General features: G+C 33.0%; 1 protein-coding gene across 1 annotated transcript in view; it reads left to right on the top strand.

Moving 5' to 3' along the window:
• The window catches only part of ST8SIA4 (ST8 alpha-N-acetyl-neuraminide alpha-2,8-sialyltransferase 4), a 90,549-nt gene that overhangs the window by 6,010 nt on the left and 62,278 nt on the right, over positions 1–22,261 (top strand). Inside the window, exons 2-3 of the mRNA XM_028516950.2 lie at positions 2,586–2,717; positions 14,897–15,154. Of these exons, the coding sequence (XP_028372751.1) occupies positions 2,586–2,717; positions 14,897–15,154 (390 nt within the window). The remainder of the gene's footprint in view (positions 1–2,585; positions 2,718–14,896; positions 15,155–22,261) is intronic.

Raw genomic sequence — 22,261 nt, 5'->3', positions numbered from 1 at the left:
CATGGCATACTTGACTGACACTGTTGATTGAGGGAAGTAGCATAGTTGATTTCTTTGATGTGTGATAGAAAATACCAGTAATAATGTCTACTCAGTGAATTTTCTCCCCACTACAATCTCTGTTTCCTCACCACCACCATCAGGAAAGTGTCTTTTGTTGGGGTGAGGCAACAGTAATTTTAGAAATTAACACGTCAATACTGCTTTATAAATTACTTTCACATCCAGAGTCCCACTTAATCCTCACAAAGTCATTGCAAATTAAATAATGTTATTGAAATTTTCAAGGTAAAATAAGGGCTTAGTGGCCTAGAAAGAAAATATTGTGCAAGGTCATGCAGGCTAGCAAGTGATAGAATCACCAACATGTCCAGATCACCTGATATTCCAAGGTCTTCCTACTCCAAAACAAAAGCTCTTTCCATTATGTCTATGTGCCCTCTGTGAAAATAGAATCACAATTGTGGGAGTCTCAAGTGCACAGATGCAGAAGTGGCCTAACGCCCTATCTCTGTGGTCTGAACACAGTGGGTAGGGGTGGGCTAAAGGGGAGCAGAGCTTTGATGAGAATTTTTTTTTCTTTAAATGCCACAAAGGCCTTTTTTTCAGGATTCTTATTTTTTTTTACCTAGGTAACATTGGTTTATTAGAGTTAATATTAGTTTATAACATTATATAAGTTTCAGGTATATTTTATTATAATTTAACATGTGGATAAACTACAGCATGCTTGCTACCAAAGATCTAGTTTCCATCTGTCACCACACAATTGACCTCTTTTACTCATTTCACTCCACCCCCACCCATTTTCCATCTGGTAACTACCAATTTGTTGTGTCCTTCTATGAGTTTGTTTCTATTTTTTGTTTGTTTTGGTTTCTTCTTTACACATATGAGTGAAATCAGAGAGCATTTGCCTTTCTCCATCTAACTTATTTCACTCATCAAAATATCTTCAGGATCCATCCATGTTGTCACAAATGATGAGATTTTTATCTTTGTTTTATGACTGAGTAGTATTTAATTTTGTGTTTGTTTATATGTGTGTATCACATCTTCTTCACCCATTCATCTGTGGATAGACACTTAGCACTTAGGATATTTTTATGTATATTTGTAAATAATGCTGCTATGAACATAGGGGTGCATAGGAGGTCTGTCCAGAAAAAGTTCAACCATTGTTAACCTAAGGAGAATGATTTGCAGAACATCAGTGTAACCATCACTGCACTGGAATGCACAGACATGAGTGCACTGGAGAGTGTACTGGAATGCATAGACATGAATAATGATGACTTCACTGTACTAGTCAGTAGGGGCTGTAGATGCTGTTGAGTGAGCATGTGTACTGTGTGGCCATGGCATTCAGAATGACTGAGTAGAGCAACAAATCTGCATCAAATTTTGCATTAAGTTGAAAATTCCTCTGCAGAAACTATTTGGAGGAGTCAGAAGGCCTCAGCTATGGGCACCTGTTGATTGGCACCTTTTTCACAACAACACACCCACTTAGGCATCACATCTTGTACAGAATATTTTGATGAAACATCAAATCACCCAGGTGGCTCAGCCCCCCTCTAACCCACATTTGGCATCCTGCAACTTCTGGTTTTTCCCAAAACTAAAATCACCTTTGAAAGGGAAGAGATTTCAGATTGTCAATGAGATTCAGGAAAATATAACAGGGCAGCTGATGGTGATTAGGAGAACTGTGTGAGGTCCCAAGGTGCCTACTTTTAAGGGGACTGAGCTGTCATTGTCCTATGTACTATGTTTCTTGTATCTTTATCAATAAATGTCCTTATTTTCCATATTATATGGCTGGATACTTTCTGGACATAACTCGTATATCTTTTCAAGATAGTGTTTTCATATTTTGGGGGTAATAATCCAAAAGTGGAATAGTTAGATTATATGGTAGTTTTATTTCTAATTTTTGAGGAATCTTCATACTATTTTCCATAGTGACTATACCAATTCACAATCCAACCAACAGCATACAAGGGGATCCCTTTTCACAATATCATCTCCAACACTTGTTGTTTATTACCTTTTGATAATAGATATTCTGACAGATGTGAGGTGATATCTCATTGAGGTTCTGGTTTTCATTGCTTTAAAAATTAGTACTGTTCAACATATTTTCATATGTCTTTTGTCCATCTATATGTCTTCTTTGGAAAATATCTATTCAGATCCTCTGCCTATTTTTAAATTGGGTTATTTTGGCTTGTTAAGTTGTAAGAATTCTTTATATATTTGGGTATTAACACTTTATTGGATGTATGGTTTGCAAATACTATTTCCCATTGGTAAGTTACCTTTTTGTATTGTTGATGGTTTCCTTTGCTGTCAAAGCCTTCTTCTCCTTATGAAATTGGCTATATTTTATTGGGACAAGATAATTGTCCTGATAAAATCATATTCACTCAACCTTTGTAATACTTTTTATCATGGTCATATCTCTTCTTGTAACATGTAGAAAAGGTTGTATTATAATTTTTCACTGGTAATATAAATCAAATGATGTATTATGCTACTTAGAGTGCTTACTTTCACAAAGCTGGCATTTTATTTTGTTTCAGAGATGGTGAACTGTGTTTGAGTCGATCTCTTGTCAATAGTTCTGATAAAATCATTCGAAAGGCTGGCTCTTCAATCTTCCAGCACTCTGTAGAAGGTTGGAAAATCAATTCCTCATTGGTCCTGGAGATAAGGTGAGTTTCTTTAATAAGGCAGAATACATGGGGCTTGGCAGACTTATATTGAATGTTTAATTTATACTTTAAGTATGAATACTTTAATATGAGTTAAACAGCTCTACTAAATGATATTCATTTAAGACTATGAAACCATAAAACTGAAATCATTATATAGTCAGGAGTTTAAAGGATGAATGTGTGAGTTTGAATACATTGTCTTTATACTAATGGAATAAGATATTTAAGTGAGTACTAATATTTAACATACTTTTTTTTCTTCACTCAATTACTCTGGATAGCCATATATTTTGAGAATTACCTTGAACTTCTGTATTAAGTCTTCATACTGATCTTGACTTTTTTAACACTAGATAGAAATAGAACCCATAGAATCCTATTTTGCTGACAATTATATATAAATTTGACTTAATCTATCAATAGGCATTTCTATGTGAGCTCCTGTAATCAAAGTCTCAGTATTTATATTCAAAACAGGTAAAAATCAGAAAATAAACTTTATAGAGTACTGGTTTATTCTCTGTAACATTTTAGCTGAAACAACCTCTTGAAATCAAACTTGGTGCTTACATATGTCCATTATACCTTATTTTCTTCAATTATAATCATATTACTGAGTGAAAGGTAGGGCTAGACCTTCCTAATTATGGAGAAAGCAAGAAGATAATTTTTCTCTAAGTTACTTTTTGTGTTGGTTGGTAGATTTTAATAAGAGCTTTTTATTAAATCATAATTCTTTTTAAAAGTTCAAGAGAATTACCATGCTTTATGCAATAAAATAATTAAATATGTCTAGTATTGGCAGAATGCTAATTATTCAATTATTGTATATTAATACAGATTTTTTAAGTGTAGTTAGCGATTAAGAGGATTAGTTGCTGATCTGTTTGGGCTTCTATCTACTCACTTCTTGGATTAGAGCCATGTATAATTTAGATTATAATTAAACGATGCATATATACACTCATATTTAGAGTATGCATAGCAATTCATAGGATTAATGGCAGCAACAGCACTCATGACATGTTGAAATATACTTGAAACAATATCTGGAAATTAAAGAGATGGGTCAGACAAATGTAGAAACAGTTAGAATATTTGGTGCTAAAGTTTTGGCAGTGACTAGAAAGAAAAAATGGTATCAAATCGCAGTTTTATCAAGTGGTGTTATGTTCGGTGCTTTTAACTTAGGGAGAGCATTGTATATGGGTAGGTGGAGTACAAGTAGTGAACATAAGTAGAATCTGATGACAAAGTTTATAAATTGGTGTCTTTGATAGAATGTGATAAGCAAAGCAAAATTCATTTCAACTGAATAGGGAAAAAAGCCAATGTTAAAGATTAGGAGATTCTTTATGAAAGTAAAGATTTTTATTAGTCTTGAAAAATGGAAAACTTTGACAACTCTGACCCCCCTTCAGAACTGTCTGGCTGAAGCAAACACTAGGCACGGGCTCTCCAGGTTGACGTTTTTACTCCTGTGTCCCCCTTCTCTCATGACACCTGTCTAATACCTCCACATTCTCTCACACCTTTATACCCACATTTGATTTTAGAAACCCTATATGAGATGGATAATTATGAGAAAAAAAGCTACAGGATGTTGGACTAGATGGGCTCAAAAATGCAGGTGTGGTTTAGTTTAGAACAGAGTAAGGATCCATATTTCTTGGAGGTAAATTGTAAAGAGAGAAATACAGGTTATTATAAAAGGAAATATTTGCAGCATTATTCACAGTGGCCGACACTTGGAAACAGCTGAAGTGTCCCTTGATAAGTGAGTGGATAAAGAAGATGTAGTACATACATACAATGGAACACTGCTCAGCAATAAGGAAAGATGAAATACTGCCATTTGCAACATAGATGGGTCTTGAGGATACCATACTAAGCAAAATAAGTCAGACCAAAAAAGTCAAGAGCTATATGAGTTCAATCACATGTGGAATATAAAACTGCAAGCAACAAATGGACAAATAAGACACATAAACAAACAAAATCTTATAGACACAGACAGCAGTATGGTGGTTCCCAGAGGGAAAGAGGAGTGAGAGAGTGCATAAAAGGTAGAAGGGGTCAAATATATTTTGACTGATGGAGAGGTATGACTTTGGGTGGTAAACACACAATGTAGTATCATAGAACTTTGCACTTAAACCTATATAATTTTATTAACCAATGTCACTCCAATGATATTAACAATAAATGAATAAATAAAAAGGAAATATTTAGTCTATAAGGATATCTCAACAAGACCTTTAAAAGTGAGTGATTGGCAAAAGGGGGACAATTAGATAAGGCTACACAGATCAGGTAGTAGAAAGTAATGGAAGAAAGCAGAGTAAAATAAGAAATTATAACAGCTTAATTAATATATTAGACATGCTATGTAATGTATCAGATAAAATAAAATCTAACAAGTAAATTAAATAAGTAATTGGCAATTGCTAAATTAATATATCTGGTCATGCCATCCTAGTATCTATACAGAAGTGAATACTGTAGCCTTTGGCCAGGTGGCTTAGCTGGTTGGAGCATCATCCTGTGAACTAAAAGGTTGCAGGTTCCATTCCCAGTCAGGGCTCACACCTAGGTTGTTGTTCAGTCCCTGGTAGGGTGAGTAGAGGAGGCAACTAATCCCCGTTTTTTTTTTCACATCCATCTCTCTCTCTCTCAAATCAATAAACATATCCTTGGGTGAGAGGATTAAAAAATGAATACTGTAGATATGCATGAGATTACAGTGGTATGTTTTGCTATTTTTAAGATATTCAAGCTAAAGGTATTAAAGGTGAATTAATCCAAGCAGTTCATTATTTCAATTTTACAAATTAATGAGAGTTGCATTCATATCTTTGAGGATGATCTCTTTTCAATTATAACAGCTGATTAATATGTATGAAATATTAGTATTCTTTTCATATGGTTCTCCTTAACAGATAAAGAAATAAACAATAAAACAGTGAACAAATATTGAACAATGCACACGAAGTTGTCATTTCCTTACAGCAAAATAATAATTTGTAAAACCATTATTGTGCAACATGCAAACAGTCCATTAAAATTATAATTGCTTATAGCAGTGGTGACTAGTGATTATTAATCAGCTTGACACTTGTAATAAAAAATTTAGAATACAAAAACGTCTTAGTGTTAGCTTAACTTTTTAAAAGTCATACTGGAAACTAACTGTAAAGTATTTTGGATTATTTTTTCTTTGTTTTTTTCTCCAAATCTATAGCATTTATGAAGAACCATATTACTTTGTGTCAGTGAGTGGGTGTGACATGTTTGACAGGTGTTTTCAAAATTCTTTGATGTCTCTCTCTCATCCTTCCTCTCTCTCTCAAAAAAAGATCAATGAACATATCCTTGGGTGAGGACTTAGAAAATGAATACTGTAGTTTTTTGATTAACACAGTACAATTAATCATTTTTGATCTTACATGATTGAATTGTGCTTACAAACCTTTTTTATTTTAAAAATTTCATTAAACTTATAACATTCTTGTGACATTCCTAATAAATTATTTATCTATTTGCATTAAAATGTAAAACAGTCACTGAAGATAAATTATTTTTCCTTATATTTATAGACATGATTTTCTTTTTTTATCACTCATTCTTTCAGCTCTATATGCACTCTGCTACTTTCGTAAGCATATCAAGAGTAGATTCATATATATTCATCAAAAAACTGTACCTTTGGGATTTGTCCAAGAGAGATGGTTCCATCTAGTAGGTCATTGCACTTTGAAGGTTCATCATGATTTAGGGGAATTTATTCATTCTATAGCTAACTTCATAATTAAAACAATTAGCTTGGTTAAAGGTTTGATTTTATTATTACTAATTTATTATTTATTTATTATTGTAAGCTAAGATATAACACATTTAAGATGCTGTAAGTAAATCTGTGTATATTATACTAAGGTATCATTTGGTTGTGTCCAACATTTGTGACTTGATTTTGTTTTTTCCATCTTTAAGTTGTATCTTATTTGTCTTTTTTCTTATTTTTTTATATGTTGAACAGAAGTGTAAAGAATGGCAATACCAAATGTAGATGTATAGACATGTATGAGCTCAGCTGCTCATCTGGACAGATTAAACATGTAATAATTAGTCAGAAAAAAATATTTTCAACTCTTAGTATTACCATATATCAAAGTTTCTACATGGAAAAAGCTAGCATGTCAACTAAACATAACTGCAAATTTAAATGCTCTAATCTGTAAAAATGAATTTGCTGTTGCATCATTGATTTTCTTTTTTTTATTTTATTTTAATCACTGTTCAAGTACAGTTTTCTGCCCTCCACTCCCATTCCAGCCTACCCACCCATCCCTCCTCACTTCCCTTCCATTACCACCCCCACTAGTTTTTGTCCATGTGTCCTTTCAATTTGTTCCTGTAAACACTTCCCATTCTCCCCTGAAATTCCCTCTTCTCTCCCCTCTGGTCATTGTCAGCCTGTCCTCTATTTCAGTGTCTTTGACTATATTTTGCTTTTCTTTTGTTTTGTTGTTTAGGTTCTTGTTAAAGGTGAGATCATATGGTATTTGTCTTTCACTGCCTGGCTTATTTTGCTTAGCATAATGCTTTCCAGCTCCATCCATGCTGTTGCAAAGGGTAGGAGCTCCTTTTTTCTTTCTGCTGCATAGAATTTTCTTTTTTATATTTTATTATTTATGCTATTACAGTTGTCCCAACTTTTCTCCCTTTGCCCCCTTCCACCCAGCACCTCCAGCTCCCACAGGCCATCCCCACACCATTGTCCATTTTCATGGGTCATGCATACATGGTATTTGACTAATCCCTTTCCTTTTTTCCACCACCCCACCTCTCACCTCCCCTCTTTGATTTTCTTTAGAAAAAGTTTCACAAACACTTCTACTTTCTTTGTTCAGTAAGAACCAGTAGAACATATCGTCAGTCACACAGCTTCATAGTGGCCTAGTCAAGCTTCAAAGTCAGGCCTGCCTAATTGGAAAACTGTCCTTTAATACTAAAATGTATACCATTGAATGCATATTTATGAAGTAAAGAATAGTTTTATACATTAAAATAATAAAATACATTATGCATCCAACATTACCAAATGCTGAGTCAAATATTAAATGGCCACTAGAGGTGTAAACTAAACTAAAAAATATGTTTCTTTAAGCATTTTGGGACACTTTTATCCTTTCATTTGGTACCACCGAGAACCCTAAGCTTGGAAGCCTGAACAAGAGACAGGTTATGTTCATTTAGAACTCTGTCTGAGGCATGTTGCTCACTAAAATAATCTTTTGAGACAAAAAAAAACAACAACAAAAATGTGTGTTCTTTCTTTCTGCTCTTTGTAGGCATAATGAAACACTTGGCACTCTTAAACTTTTTTTCTTTTTAATAAACCATGTAATGATTGAATTGATTCAGTGTTCTTTGGAATCAAAAGTTTGCAAAGCCTGACTGCTAATATATGTGTTATAAACTAATTCGCTTCTCAACTTGTGATGCCTTCCAACTGTAAGATTTGTCTCACAATACTTGCTGATGGAGTCAGCAATGTCACTTACATTAAATTTTAGTTGACACAACATATATGTTTGTTGTTGACAAGAAACCTACAGAGAAGAAAGAGTGGCACCTGGTAATATGTTAGCTATATTTAACATTTCATAAGTGAAAACATTGTTTAGTAAATTAATTCTCTGAGACTTTGTAGCTGCTATTTCAAGTGACGGGTGTTGTTGAAAGGGAAGGGAAATTCTAGTTGAAAATTCAGTTGAAAATTTTCTGTTATGGAATCTATTTCTGTCAGTTTAACTGCCTAAACCAACCTTTCAGTTTAAGCCAGTATTGCCTGACCAAAAATTATCTTCATGACTGCGTTTTTAGTCTCACTGAAAGTGAAACACATATTTTCAGGTTCTTTCAGTTACTTTATTAACTTATTAAAACAGTTGCTCAACTTAGGTGTGTGCTTATATAATTGGTTTCCAGAAGTTACATTATGTTCACAAAATGACAGACACATAAGGAATCTTTTTTGTTGTTCTGTTCATCACACACAGAAAATACAACCCCCTGCTTTAAATATCTGGCAATAACTTGACTACGTATAGGGAAACTTGTATAGCAGATCTTTAAATAATGTGGTTTCATTCAACATCATTCCATTGTAATACTGATGAGAGAGAAAAAAAGTCCCTGACCAGGGCCACTGACCAGGGTCTTTGTGGAGCTTGCATGTTCTCCTCATGTCTGTGTGGCTTTTCTCTGGGTCCTTTGCTTTTATCTCGCATTAGAGACTTGCATGTTAGGTGAACTGGGGTGTCTACATTGTCACAGTCTGAGTGTGGGCGTGGGTTTGGATGCCAGTGGTCCTAAGATGCAAAGGTCACCTGTCCAGGGAACCAGGAAAGGCTCATGTCACCTGTGACCCTGAACTGACCCTGAAAAGAATTATCTTCCTTGTTTTTATTCATCCTTCGTAAATGTATGTTTAGCTCACATTCATTTCAGTGTCTAATATTTGAAATGTTTTGGGTTTTAACTTAGAAGTTTGACGGTGTTTTGTGAGCAGAAATATATTGTAGGAACCTAACTCATTTTTGTCAATTAGTCTATGGCAAAATTAGTTTTGTTGTATGTCTTCTTTCCCTTAAAGTCACAGTTTCTAAGAACCTCTCCACAACATTAGATGAGGATGTACAGCACTGGCTCAGCCAGTATATTAAACAGTAGCTTTTGTTGATGCATGTTTCTTAGAGCCCAGAAGTTAAATTGAGTTTTCTTTCTCTCTCTCTCATTCTGAAGTAATTTGGTTTAACATGCTATTTTCATTCATATCAATTATCTTCTGAGCAAAAGCATGTCTTTTCTCTTTGGTGATAAATTGTTTCAGTTCCAACTAAGTTCAAGAGTTTTTCATGTTTCCAATGACATTTAGGTAATTATAGTGAAGCACTGGTTTTCTCCTTTTTTTTTTTTTTTTTGCTACATTCTGAACAACTAGACTTAGCAAATTCACAGAACTTTTTATAGCCCTTTGTATCTATAATATAAAAGAAAATGCCTGTAGCCTTCTGGGAAGGAAAAAACTTACCTTTTCTTACTGTTTACAAAACAAATTAAACACTGAAGTCAAAATATTCATTCAGTAATTATTTTCAGTCTTTCTTACATCCTACATCAGGAATCTTAGCTTAGATAATTTCCCATCTGTAGATTTAAGCCCTAAACGAGTAACTAAAAGTTTGGTTTGATATAAGAAAAGGAATATACTGGAGACATTTAAGGTTTTTTTGCCCTCCCTCTCAATTTCAAAAAATGAATACTACCCTAACAGTCATTCTGAGTTTTACCTAAAAACTTATATTTTTTAATATTTTAATTAATCTACATGAATTAGTATTTTTATTCTGTCTTGGAAAATACTTTCACTGTTTTTATCACTAGTATTAAATAAACAAACAAAAAACTATTGTTGAGCCTATAACAGCATTGGAAGAAAATAGACAATAGTGTCATCTGCATTTAGTAATTATTTATCTCATTAAGCATTATTTTCTTCCAAGAACAATATGATGTCTTTCAAAACATTTCTGAACTCTAATAGTCCAATTTTATATCAATTTTCCCTAAGTAAATAATTAAAGATGTCCATTGATACTCAGGAATTTAGAAGACTTAGTGCTTGAAAATATTTTTGCTGCTTTCTATCTGTTATTGGAAAGTCTGTCTTGCAATCAGCTGACAAGCATTTAATGTTAACTTTTTTGATGAGGAAAGGGATTTCCAAGCTCTAGAGTCTTCTTTCAAATCTGGACCTGACATCTATTCCCTTCGTGCTTGCAAACGTGCCACTGCTCGTGAGTTACATCTTCACAGATCTGCTGCAACCCCTCCACATTATGTTCAAAAGAAAATGATAATACCTCTTCTTTTGGTGATTTGACCACATCCGTGCAGTCTTTATTTTAGAGCCAGCTTTGTCGTTTTCACAGGAAATGAAAAAAAATTGTTGAAATACAAGTGCCAGGCATTACTTTTTTCCCTCAAAGAAATAAATTATAGTTCATAAGTATGTATAAAATTTTCTATGCATTGCTGCTCGTGCACTTGTTATTAATTTTTGTTAAGAATCATACTTGCTTAACATCATGAAAGACTTCTGAATTTTCTGCAGTACACATGCCCTGTAGTTGCTGAATTCACCAGAAATTCTCTTCTCATATAATCTCATATAACTCATATGTTGTTAAAATGAACTGTTATGGTGTCTGATAGTATTTCGATTAATTTTTAAATTTCATTTGTAGGGAAGTTATACAGGTTTTCCTGTACAGATATAACTTGTGATGAACCTAATATTCCAACAACCTGAGGAGAGTTTTTCTTTTTTCTCTGTTTTAATTTTTTATTGTTGATCTTATTGCAGATGATCTCATTTACCTACCCTTTCCCTCCCTCCACTAACCTGCCTTTCCCCCCTCCAGCCTTTACCACGTTGTTGTCTGTGTCCATGGACTTCGCATGTATGCATACATGTTGTTTGACCACTCTCTTCCATTCCCCCCACCCTTTTCCCCTCTGAGATCTATCTGTCTATTCCATGTGTCCATGCCTCTGATTTTATTTTATTCATCACTTTATTTTGTTTATTAGATTTTACCCATGAATGAAGTCATATGGTATTTGTCTTTGTCTGACTAGCTTATTTCATTTGACATAATATTCTCTGTGTCCATCCATTGTGTTGCAAAGGATAAGAGTTCCTTTTTTTTAAAAGCCATGTAGAATTCCATTGTGTAAATATACCACAGTTTTTTCATCCTTTCATTTACTTGATGGGCACTTAGGCAGTTTCCAGACCTTGGCTATTATAAATAACACTGATATGAACATAGGGGTGAATATATTCTTCCTGATAAGTGTTTTAGGGTTCTTAGGATATGTTGCCAGGAGTGGGACTGCTGAATCAAAGACAGTTCTATTTCTAATTTTTTGAGGAAGCTCCATGCTGTTTTCTACAGTGGCTACACCAGTCTGCATTGCCACACTAGGATTGATGATGGCCATTCTGACAGGTGCAAAGTGATACCTCACTGTGGTTAAAATTTGCATTTCTCTTATGATTAGGGACACTGAGCATTTTTTTCATATGTTTATTGGCCAAGTATATGTCCTCTTTGGAGCAGTGTCTATTGGGTCCCTTGTCCATTTTAATTGGATTGTTTATCTTTCTGTTGTTAAGTTGTGTAAATTATTTATATATTTTGATAATTAAACCATTGTCAGATGTATCATTGGCAAATGTGTTCTCCCATGCAGTGGGCTCTCTTTGTTGATGGTTTCTTTAGCTTTGCAAAAGCTTTTTAGTTTGATGCAGTTCCATTTGTTTATTTTTCTTTTATTTCCCTTGCCCTAGGCGATGTATCAGCAAAGAAATTGCTATGAGAGATATGTGGGATTTTACTGCCTATATTTTCTTCTAGGATTTTTATGGTTTTGTGACTTACATTTAAGTCTTTTATCCAATTAGAATTTATCCTTATGCATGGTATAAATTAGTGATCTAGTTTCATTTTTCCACATGTACTTTTCCAACACGTACTTGTCCAATTTTCCCAGCACCATTTATTTGAGAGACTGTCTTTACTTCATTGTATGCTCTTGCTTCCCTTGTTAGATATTAATCAACCATACAGATGTAGGTTTATTTCTGGACTCTCTGTTGTGTTCCATTGATCCAAATGCCTGTTCTTATACCAAACTATTTTGATTACAATGGCCCTGTAATATAATTTGATATCAGATACTGTGATACCTCCAACTTTGTTCTTTTTCTCAATATAGCTGAGGCTATTTGGGTCTTTTTTGAATCATGTAAATTTCTGGAATATTTTTTCTACATCTATGAAATACAACATTGATATTGTAATAGGAATTGTGTTGAGTCTATAAATTGCTTTGGGTAGTATGGATGCTGTAATGATGTTAATTTTTCCAATCCATAAATACATTATATGCTTCCACTTACTTGTGTCTTCCTCAATTTCTTTTTCCAATATATAAGGAGATAAAAGACATGCACTCAGAAAACCTGAGGAAAAGTTTTCAAAACTTTATTTTTCAAAGATGATGAATATATTCCATACAAAATCTGACAAAATAAAGTTTGTAATCACATTGTTTTCTAATTATACCACATATTAAACTGGGACCTATTTAAAACAAGCCTAAATAAAGAAATCAAAGGAAAGATATGTGTGAGTTATTTTCTATGTCTCTTTGTTAGTCATGATTCAGGTTTATAAGTGTGATTTGGGGAATTGCCTTTTTGGTGAAGTGATGAAAGGAGGACACATTTTGTGCTCAGTAAGAAAGTGCTTGAGTTGTGATGGAGCTTAAACAATAACAACACTACAGGAAAAATATGTCTGTCATACCTTGTTATAATAATGACATTGTTTTTAGCTCTGAAAATATAAGCTTCAATAAGTGCACACTAGTAAATAATATCCAACTTACAAACTGCTAGAAAAGAGCTTTCTCAGATAGCTTATAGCTGGTATATGTTTGGTAGATTAAGGATCAAGCAATCTTGGACTTCGTAAAACAAGTTTATAATCTCTTTGGCGATACAATTCTCAAAAATTCATTAGGCTCTTGGGTTACTTCTTTGTAATTAGTTCCTGGTCTAATACCTCCCCCCAAAACTTCTGAACACAACTTCTTCAGTCTTCCAACTCCCACCATGTAATGGCAGCTATTCTTAAGTCATTAGAATAAATATACTTAGATGGGAAGACAATATCCATCTTGCTTTTGGGATGGCTGTGATTTACAGTTGCATCTCTTGCTCATTGGGGCATCAGAAACATTTGGGATGTCCCAATTACTTGACTCTCACACAGTTTAGATTATAGGTTATTATTAGAAATTTTCCCTTTCACTTCAGCTTTCAATTTGGCTATTCTATGCCTAACTTCACCAATCTTTTAGGGTCTTGCTGAATGAAACAAACAATATATAAACACTTTTTAAACAACTCTTTAAGAATAACAGGCTTGTTAGATATATACTGTGATTCCCAAATTATTGTGGACAACAGTTTTATCAGGAGCTTTGCTCTGTCATGCCAAAGGTGGCCAGCTTTCTGGCCCACTATATCTATTTTTTTTTCATTTGTTATCATCAAACTTAGCATATGCATGTATGTTTATATAGTGTCTTACATCTTTTATCATTTCTTTATTAGTCATGGGGTAGGCTAATCTTCCATAAAAAAGGACCTTAAAATGCAATGGTTCAAACGAGTTGAAAATGTATTTTTCTCTCATATAGTCATGGTCATGATTCACTCATACACTGTTTAAGAAAACAGACTCACAGCACCAAACCTAGATGCACTTGGGTTTGAAAACTTGGAAATGTTCCAGGTGAGCATCGATGTGATCAATTAAAACTTAGAAGACTCAACACTAAAAGGAAGAAGGGAAGAAAGAACACTAAGGAGCAATTAGCTATCTTTGCCGTGAGTCCAGTGTTCTAGATATCTTTTCCTCTGTGTAGATGTCTTACTTCCTGGATGATTGAGCTTGGTAGCTAGCTTTTTAATACACACCATATTATTGTTTTTATTCCTCTTCAAGTAATTATAATGTACACACAATTTGGGTAAATGTGTATAAGTTCTTTGAAAAGCTCAATTATTTTAATAAAGTTTACTAAAGTGTAATTCCAAACAATATCAAGTTATTTCTAGTCACCTTAATTAGACAATATTAAACAAAATAGATTACTATAGAAAATTAATTAAAGCCAACAGGATATCTAATTATTCAAAGTCAAGTCATGACAATTGCATTTTATTTACTGAAGTAATTTTCCTGTATGTTCTGATAGATAAAGGGTCTTTTTTCACTCTACAAATGGGTGAATACAAATGAGTGTATAAACTGTATTCATTTAGAAAATCATTGAAAAACTATATGCAAATTATCTGTAAATATATATTCTATTTCCTATAGAATCTATATAATTGGTTGCTTTAATTACCAACTTGCAATTTAAGATTAGTAATTTTCCAGTTTACATGTCATCATATGGTACTTTGTAAATGATGTCACCAGTTCTTTGATAAGTTGTCATTAATAGAACACTTTGTATTTCAAATATAGGAAGAACATTCTTCGTTTCCTCGATGCAGAGCGAGATGTTTCAGTGGTCAAGAGCAGTTTCAAGCCTGGTGATGTCATCCACTACGTGCTTGACAGGCGCCGGACACTGAACATTTCTCAAGATCTGCACAGCCTCCTGCCTGAAGTGTCACCCATGAAAAACCGCAGATTTCAGACCTGTGCAGTTGTTGGAAATTCTGGCATTCTGCTAGATAGTGGATGTGGAAAGGAGATTGACAGTCATAATTTTGTGATAAGGTGAGCTTTCTTCTTTTTCTAAAGATAGCAATTTCTTCAAAGACTTAATTTAGAACTACAAAACTGGCAGAAATGTTTTAACTCATCATTGATATTAAGGATTATTGAAAGCTCAAACAAATATTTAGCTATGGTATCTTTTGATGTGTAGTATCCAAATTTACATTTACTCTAAAACATAAAATCAAAACTTACTTAACAAGAACACAAAGGTGACCAATAGTATGATGTATAACTGCGGTATGATCAATCTTACCGAGAAGTACAAAAAAATGAGGATAAACATCTTTATGAAGACATGAAAATTATCATAACAATTTTTATTTTCTATCCATTATTACTAGTTTCCAACAATACAATTTAGAATTATAGATTAAAATATGTATTAGGAAATGTAACTCAGGATTGGGTTTCTAATTTTTCAGGAAAAATTTTATAAAGTCCACTTATCATTGGAAACAAATAATCTTGGCAGGAAGACCATCTTTGTTGTGTACTTGCTACTTGGGAGATTCAGTTTTTTGAGCCTCCTGGACATAAGCATCTTCGATGACACAACACTGAAGACCACACTTCCACCCTTTCTAAAGTCCTTGTCTTTCTCATAACATTCTGACTCACTGCCTGTGAGCCAGACCATTTCCTTCCCAAGTATGTGTGGCCTTTGTAATTGTACATGTGTTTCTTCTACCCTACAACATCAAGAACAATTTTCTGACTTAAAATTCAGCCAAAGCCTCATCATTCCTTAAAACAGTTTCCCATCAATATCAAATTGGTCAAAATTGTTAAAATTTTAATAACAGTTCATAGAATCTTTCAAATTGTTCACCTTCGCAGAGATGTATTGTACATATATCTGCGTAGCTACAGATTTTGATGGTTGACTGTGTGTAGAGCCTGGGTTCCCAGTTTGTTTCCCACTTTTCCCTTTAGTTAGTAAGCTTGTTAGGAGAGAAATTATGCCTGGTCTGCTTTCAGAGGGAAATAGTTCACTGACCCCTCAAAGATCAGATTCACACAGATATTATGTTAAGTTGACCTCTAACTTTTAAACCAAAGCATTATTTTTAGATAAAATCATCATTGAATATTAGATTTTAAACTTCACCTTTATTATTGTGAGAACATCCTTCAAAGAATAAAGTGTTATTTTTTTAAAATGACATATTGGAATGTATTATTAAATGCAGAAAGAATTTCTTGCTCTAATAGTTTTTCTATGGGGGACAAATGCAAGGGGCATGTAAATGGCATTATTGTCCTGTAAAGAAGAGTTTTGGAAAAAAGTATTTTTAATATCCCACACAAGTATTTTCCAATTAGCCTATGAAAAATGCCCATGTTGTACATTTAGCCTGTAATGGTAGTTCCACGTAGCTACAGACACATGCACATACGGTGTCATGTACTTTCTCTCCTGGATGGGATACTCTCTCAGTGGCTGTTTGTATCATCAGTTAAATACTGGTTTCAGTGAGGTATTACACTGACTAGGAGCCCTGGTCAATAACATTACATGCTGCTTAAAGTTAAATGAATAAATGAAAATCAAAGCCTGGTTTTGGTTACCTAATGAGTGACTAAATAGTGAACTGATTTGTAAAATCTAGGACTCATACACATAAATACCTAAACAAAAGAAAAATGAGAGAAATAATTTTCTTTCTTAATAAAAGTATTTAAAATTAAATTCAAATATTAGTGTAATGTCCACCTGGTTGATATTTTTTATATGTGCATCCCTCAAGACACCTAGCACATGGTTCCCCAGGAAGTGAATGCCTTGTTTCTGCAAGGAAAGAAGGTTGGCCAAGGCAAAGAATCATGGGTGGTCAATCACTCCCTCAAATTGAAAATATCTTCCTTCTCTTGACCCATAATCCTCTCTGATAGGACAGATTAATAAAAGATGATAAAGCTCTTGTAGTGTTTATTTTGATGTGATTTACTTCCACATTCACATATCAGTTATATACCTTGTTCCACCTTCTTTAAGAAGAAAAGGAAATAGAGGCATAAAAGGAAAATTCTATTTTATTTTTCTAGACTTATTGAGATATAATTGACATGTAACATTGTGTAAGTTTAAGGTGTACAATGTGTTGATTTTACACATGCATATATTTCAATTTAAACACCTCCTTCAGGTCACATATCTAACTATTTTTTTGGTGATGAGAACATTTAAAGTCTCTCTTAGCAACTTTCAAGCATAGAATACAGTATTGTTAACTAAAGTCACAATGCTATGCATTAGTTGCAGAACTTATTCACCTTTTAACTTGATGTCTATGACCTTACCAATATCTAGTCATTTGTCCCACCCTCCAGCCCCTGCTAACCATCATTCTACCCTCATTTCTGTAAGTTTGGCTTTTTAAAATTTAATGTATAAATGCTATTATACAGTATTTGTAGTTCTCAGACTGTTTTTTTTTTTCATTTAGCATGATACCCTCAAGTTTCATTCATGTTGTAAATAACAGAAAGGAAAATATTATTTAAGGATTATTCATTGGACCTATTTCTACACTGACAGGCATTTTGATTCTCAGATTGTACTGCCTTGAAATGGGAGGAAGATGTGACTTTCCTTCATGTGCTTCTGCATCCACAGAGCAGGTGCAGGCCAGGGTTTATTCAAAAAGAATGTTCTGTGGGATGCATATTCTTATTTCCAATGTTGTCATTTTTCTCTTTAGGATAAGCTCTTCTTTTCATCAAATAACATCTATGTCTATGGTGTTTTTAAGTAAAGACAAGTGCAATTTTAGGCCCAAAAATAGCTTTGTTTTGTTAACTAATAGAAAACATTCCAAATATTCAGTTGACTGAAGTTACATTTCTAAGAGCAATTATAATGATGTGTGTAGACAAAAGGATAAAAATATGATTTTTAGAATTATGAAACTTCCCTTTATACCAGTACTTACAGGACCAGTGAATTTAGAGGCCTCCACAAATAATTCCCTAAAATTCTTCCCTACACAGGCGCCACATTAAGTATAATTCAATTTATTGAAACACTTTCTTTGAAATTATTCTTATAGTCGCTTAAAATAAAAATAATCTGGTAAAAGGTAAACATTAAATTATTATCTTAAAGGTACTAATAACTTGTTACAGTAGTTTATTAAAGGCAACAAACCTTAGTGGGTGCCAACAGTAGGCCAGTCATGAGTGGAGTACAGTTATAGAAATGATTATTCCTGCATTCCTTCCTGAATGAGGCCTGGAGATTTGTGGGGTCAGGAAAAATCTTTGAAATAAGAAGTTTCTGAAAACACATAGTGAATGTAAAATATTTTGTATGGGGCAGCTCTATTATTTCAATGCAGAATGACTTGCAAAATATTTTAAAAGGAGAATAGGTAAACTTCCAATACTGAATAAGACTGTTTAAACTCAGAATTTTACCTATGTCTGTGAAATATTCCACAGTAACTCTAAATAAATAACTAATCTTTAGAGTCACACACAACACATTTTAAGAAGATATTAAGAGAAAGAGGGAGGGAGAGAGATAGAGATAGAGATATCTCAGTGCTGCAGGAAAACTGTCACCCAAGATAGGGTCCAGGACTGCAAGCATAGCTCATTGTAAGTGATACTGGCCAAAGTGGCATGCTATACTTTACCTTCTTTAGTTTTCCAATGTAGAAAGTGAGATTATTGTATAAACTAGTTCTCTCTACCTAGGTTGTTACAATTTACCCACTCACTGAGACCACAGAGTGATAGAATTGCTTCTACAAAATCTCTGCCCTAAATCCACCCTGTGTGTATTGATTTATCTAAAGAATGCTGTACAATTTCAGGAACTTAGAGTTCAGAAGACAACATATTTATATATCATTCTAGGCAGGAAAAGAACAAAGGGCAGGTGTAAAAAGCTCCTTCTGTGAACTCAATTTTAAAGTGCCTTTTGAATATATTCTTGTATTTTTTACTATGTGTAGTTGTAAAATTATTGGAACAGTATATACCTTACATAAAGGATGCAATTATTTAGTCATGAAAATTTTGGGGGCTTTTGTAAAACAATGTTTAATATGCTTTTAAGTTTTCCTACAGTTACTTTTCATGTCTTTTAGATAACTTACACCTGTGTATATTTACAAAACTGCATTCTAATATTTGTGCTTTCTATATTCAAGAATTTTATAAAATTAACAATAGTGGTTTTCTAATGAGATTTTTAAAGATTGAAATATTTCCTTATATTGATGCTGGAGAACAAATCCTCATTCCATTTTCCACATTCTTCTCCCCTGCCACCTTGGTGTGCAACAGTGATGGTGGTTTTTCTCCATTCTCTGGGCTACCTGGGAATTGTATGAAATGTCAGGCAGCCCATCAGTACTGGTTTTCCATAGAAGAGAGACAGTGTCCAGCTGATGAGTAATCCTGGTCCCACACTGTGCTGCCTTTGATGTTGTATGGAGGCCTCTGGGTAAATTAAGTTGCAATTGGCAACTGATATTTTTTAATCGTCAAATGCCACTCCTCACTTAAACAGATATTAAAAATAGTGAGCAAGACTTAAGTGATTCAGAAATGGGTAACTGAAAGCTACAAAAGCACTTTTTTTCTGTTAAAACTAGTTGAAATTTTAAATTTGATTTTGTTTATTTATTCTTTTATGGTACCTCCCATTTCTCCACTCTCCACTGTCCCCATCTTCCCTTTAGCCTAGACCACTTTTTAATTTAATTTAATTTAATTTTAATTTTATTTTATTAACTATTGTTCAAGTGACAAAAATAGACCACTTTCTTCTAATTGTCCCCTTTTATTCTTTGATCTTCAGTGCTTGACCAGCTCCCTTTTAATTTCCTCCTGGTTCATATTTTTCCTAAAAATACAAGAACAGCAGTGAGTGGCAGGTAAAAATATCTATTTAAATATATCCATGCTTATATAAGTAAATCTTTAGTACTCAAATCACAGTTCTAAACTACCAGTATTGACATCACCTGGGAGCTTGTTAGAACTACAATCTCAAAACTTGCACCAGAGCTGCTGAGTCAGAATGGGCATTTGTTTGGATTGCTCAGGTATTCTATGTGCATTAAGATTTGAGATATACCAAACAGCTCAATATGCCTAGACAACAAGCTCTAGACATCTTGAACTCTACAACAAATCTGATTTATTTTCTCTGTATTTTCATAATCTAGCACCAAAATTGGTACATTGAGTTATATGTTATTTATTAAATTAAAAAAATGTAGGATTTGAGAAAATTCTAGTTTCCATTCATGCATTGTTGGTTTAGAATTTATATAACACTGGAGTCCAAAATTAATATATCACATTAATATCATATCATATCATATCATATTTAGGGTAATCATATATAAGTAAAGGTCATTTAAATCCTTACAGTTGAAAAGAAAATATAGGAACATGAAGAGTGGCTAAATGAAGTGTCCTAGATATTAGGAATCAGAAAGTAGGGTTCCTGGCAATTACTGGAAACATAAAATTTTGGACATCTATTTTAAGATTTTAAACATCATTATTTTCATTGTCCTTGGATATTAATAATAATAAGACTTTTATTTCAAAGTGTTTTTCTAAGTATCAGATGGAAAATTCATAAAGAAATGCAGAAACTGTAAAACTAAATTAATAATGAAATTGAAATACAGCTCATTTGAATTAAATGTAATTGAAAATTAAATTTCTCACTGCATTTCCTAATAGCAATGTCCACTGACTACAAATAGAAATTTTCATTGTATGATATAAACAAAAGGAGAAACATTCCCCAGATCCATCAAATGTGTATATAGTTGACACTGGATAACATATTATATAATATAAAATTTAGACACATGAACACTGCTGGAATAGGTTGGAGTATCTACAAAATCTGACTACATAAAATTCAATAATTGTAGTGAATGTATATATTTCTTCAGGAAGCTAAAGTAATAAGACAAAAATATTATATTTTATGATGCTCCATCTTCCTAAAAGAAGAAATGATATGTTTCACAAAAGAAAAAGATGGTAGAATTGACTTCCCTTGAATTATACAATATATTTGTATAACAATAAATTTTTCATTCTCTACTGCTGGATAATTTACAGCAAACTTTAAATTATCCCCTTGACCTTTGACAAATGCCTACCCTTTTATAGCAAAACAGACTCTTTTCTGGAAGAGAAAAAAATGCCTGCTTTTCTATGTATTGACAAAATATCTTTAATTCTACCCCAGCCACTTTCACAGATAATATGTTTCTCCTTAACCCATACATTTTAACTGCAGATGATTAAGTTTCTGGTAGGGATTCAGGTCTTAGAATTATAAAGATTTAAAAAAATTCTTATTGGTTAAAATAGCTACTTTATATGTTAGGATTAGCAACGTTGGGTATGTGATATTTGCTGAATATATTTTCAACCATATTGTTACTTAATATTTTATTCATGATTTTGATGAATGAAATTTTATAGTTTCTTAAACTAATTATCTCTGTGATATTGATTGCTTTTAATTATAAAATATATGTTCTTGGTAGAAATAATAATTTTTATACTAATTATTTATGATTTTTAAAATTTAACTTAAAACTAAGATTTATTATTTTTTATGATGTGAGGGAAGGCTCTAACTTTTTCCTTTCAATCATGTTGCTCTTGGAATAAAAAGAGTTTATTTACAACAGATAAATTTTAAATGGAAATGACAATGGTTGATAAACTATTTTAAATTTTAAAATGTTTTATGAAATACTTCTTCCATGTTCTAAAAATGCAATATTATAAACAGATACAATTACCCATGAATCAATCTAGCAAGAATTTAAAAAATTCTTAGTACTCAGTGCAAAGTTGCAGTGATATTGGGACTCCTATAAAGTGCTTCCAAAAATGTAAATTGATAAACTTTTCTAAAAACCAGGTGATAATGTCTACTAAGCCTCAAAAATAATATATTTATTTGTTTATTATTTTCAGTTTGAAGTATCTATACAAATGTGAATAATTGTGTAAATAAAAAGGCATTTTATAATGCCTGACAAGAAAAGATAAGTACAGTGAAATACATCATTGGGATCTTGATTAGAATTGTGTTAAATCTGTAGCTTG

The sequence above is a fragment of the Phyllostomus discolor genome, chromosome 3, assembly GCF_004126475.2.
Source record: "Phyllostomus discolor isolate MPI-MPIP mPhyDis1 chromosome 3, mPhyDis1.pri.v3, whole genome shotgun sequence".
NCBI lineage: Eukaryota > Metazoa > Chordata > Mammalia > Chiroptera > Phyllostomidae > Phyllostomus > Phyllostomus discolor.
This window is presented reverse-complemented; position numbering and strand designations above follow the sequence as displayed.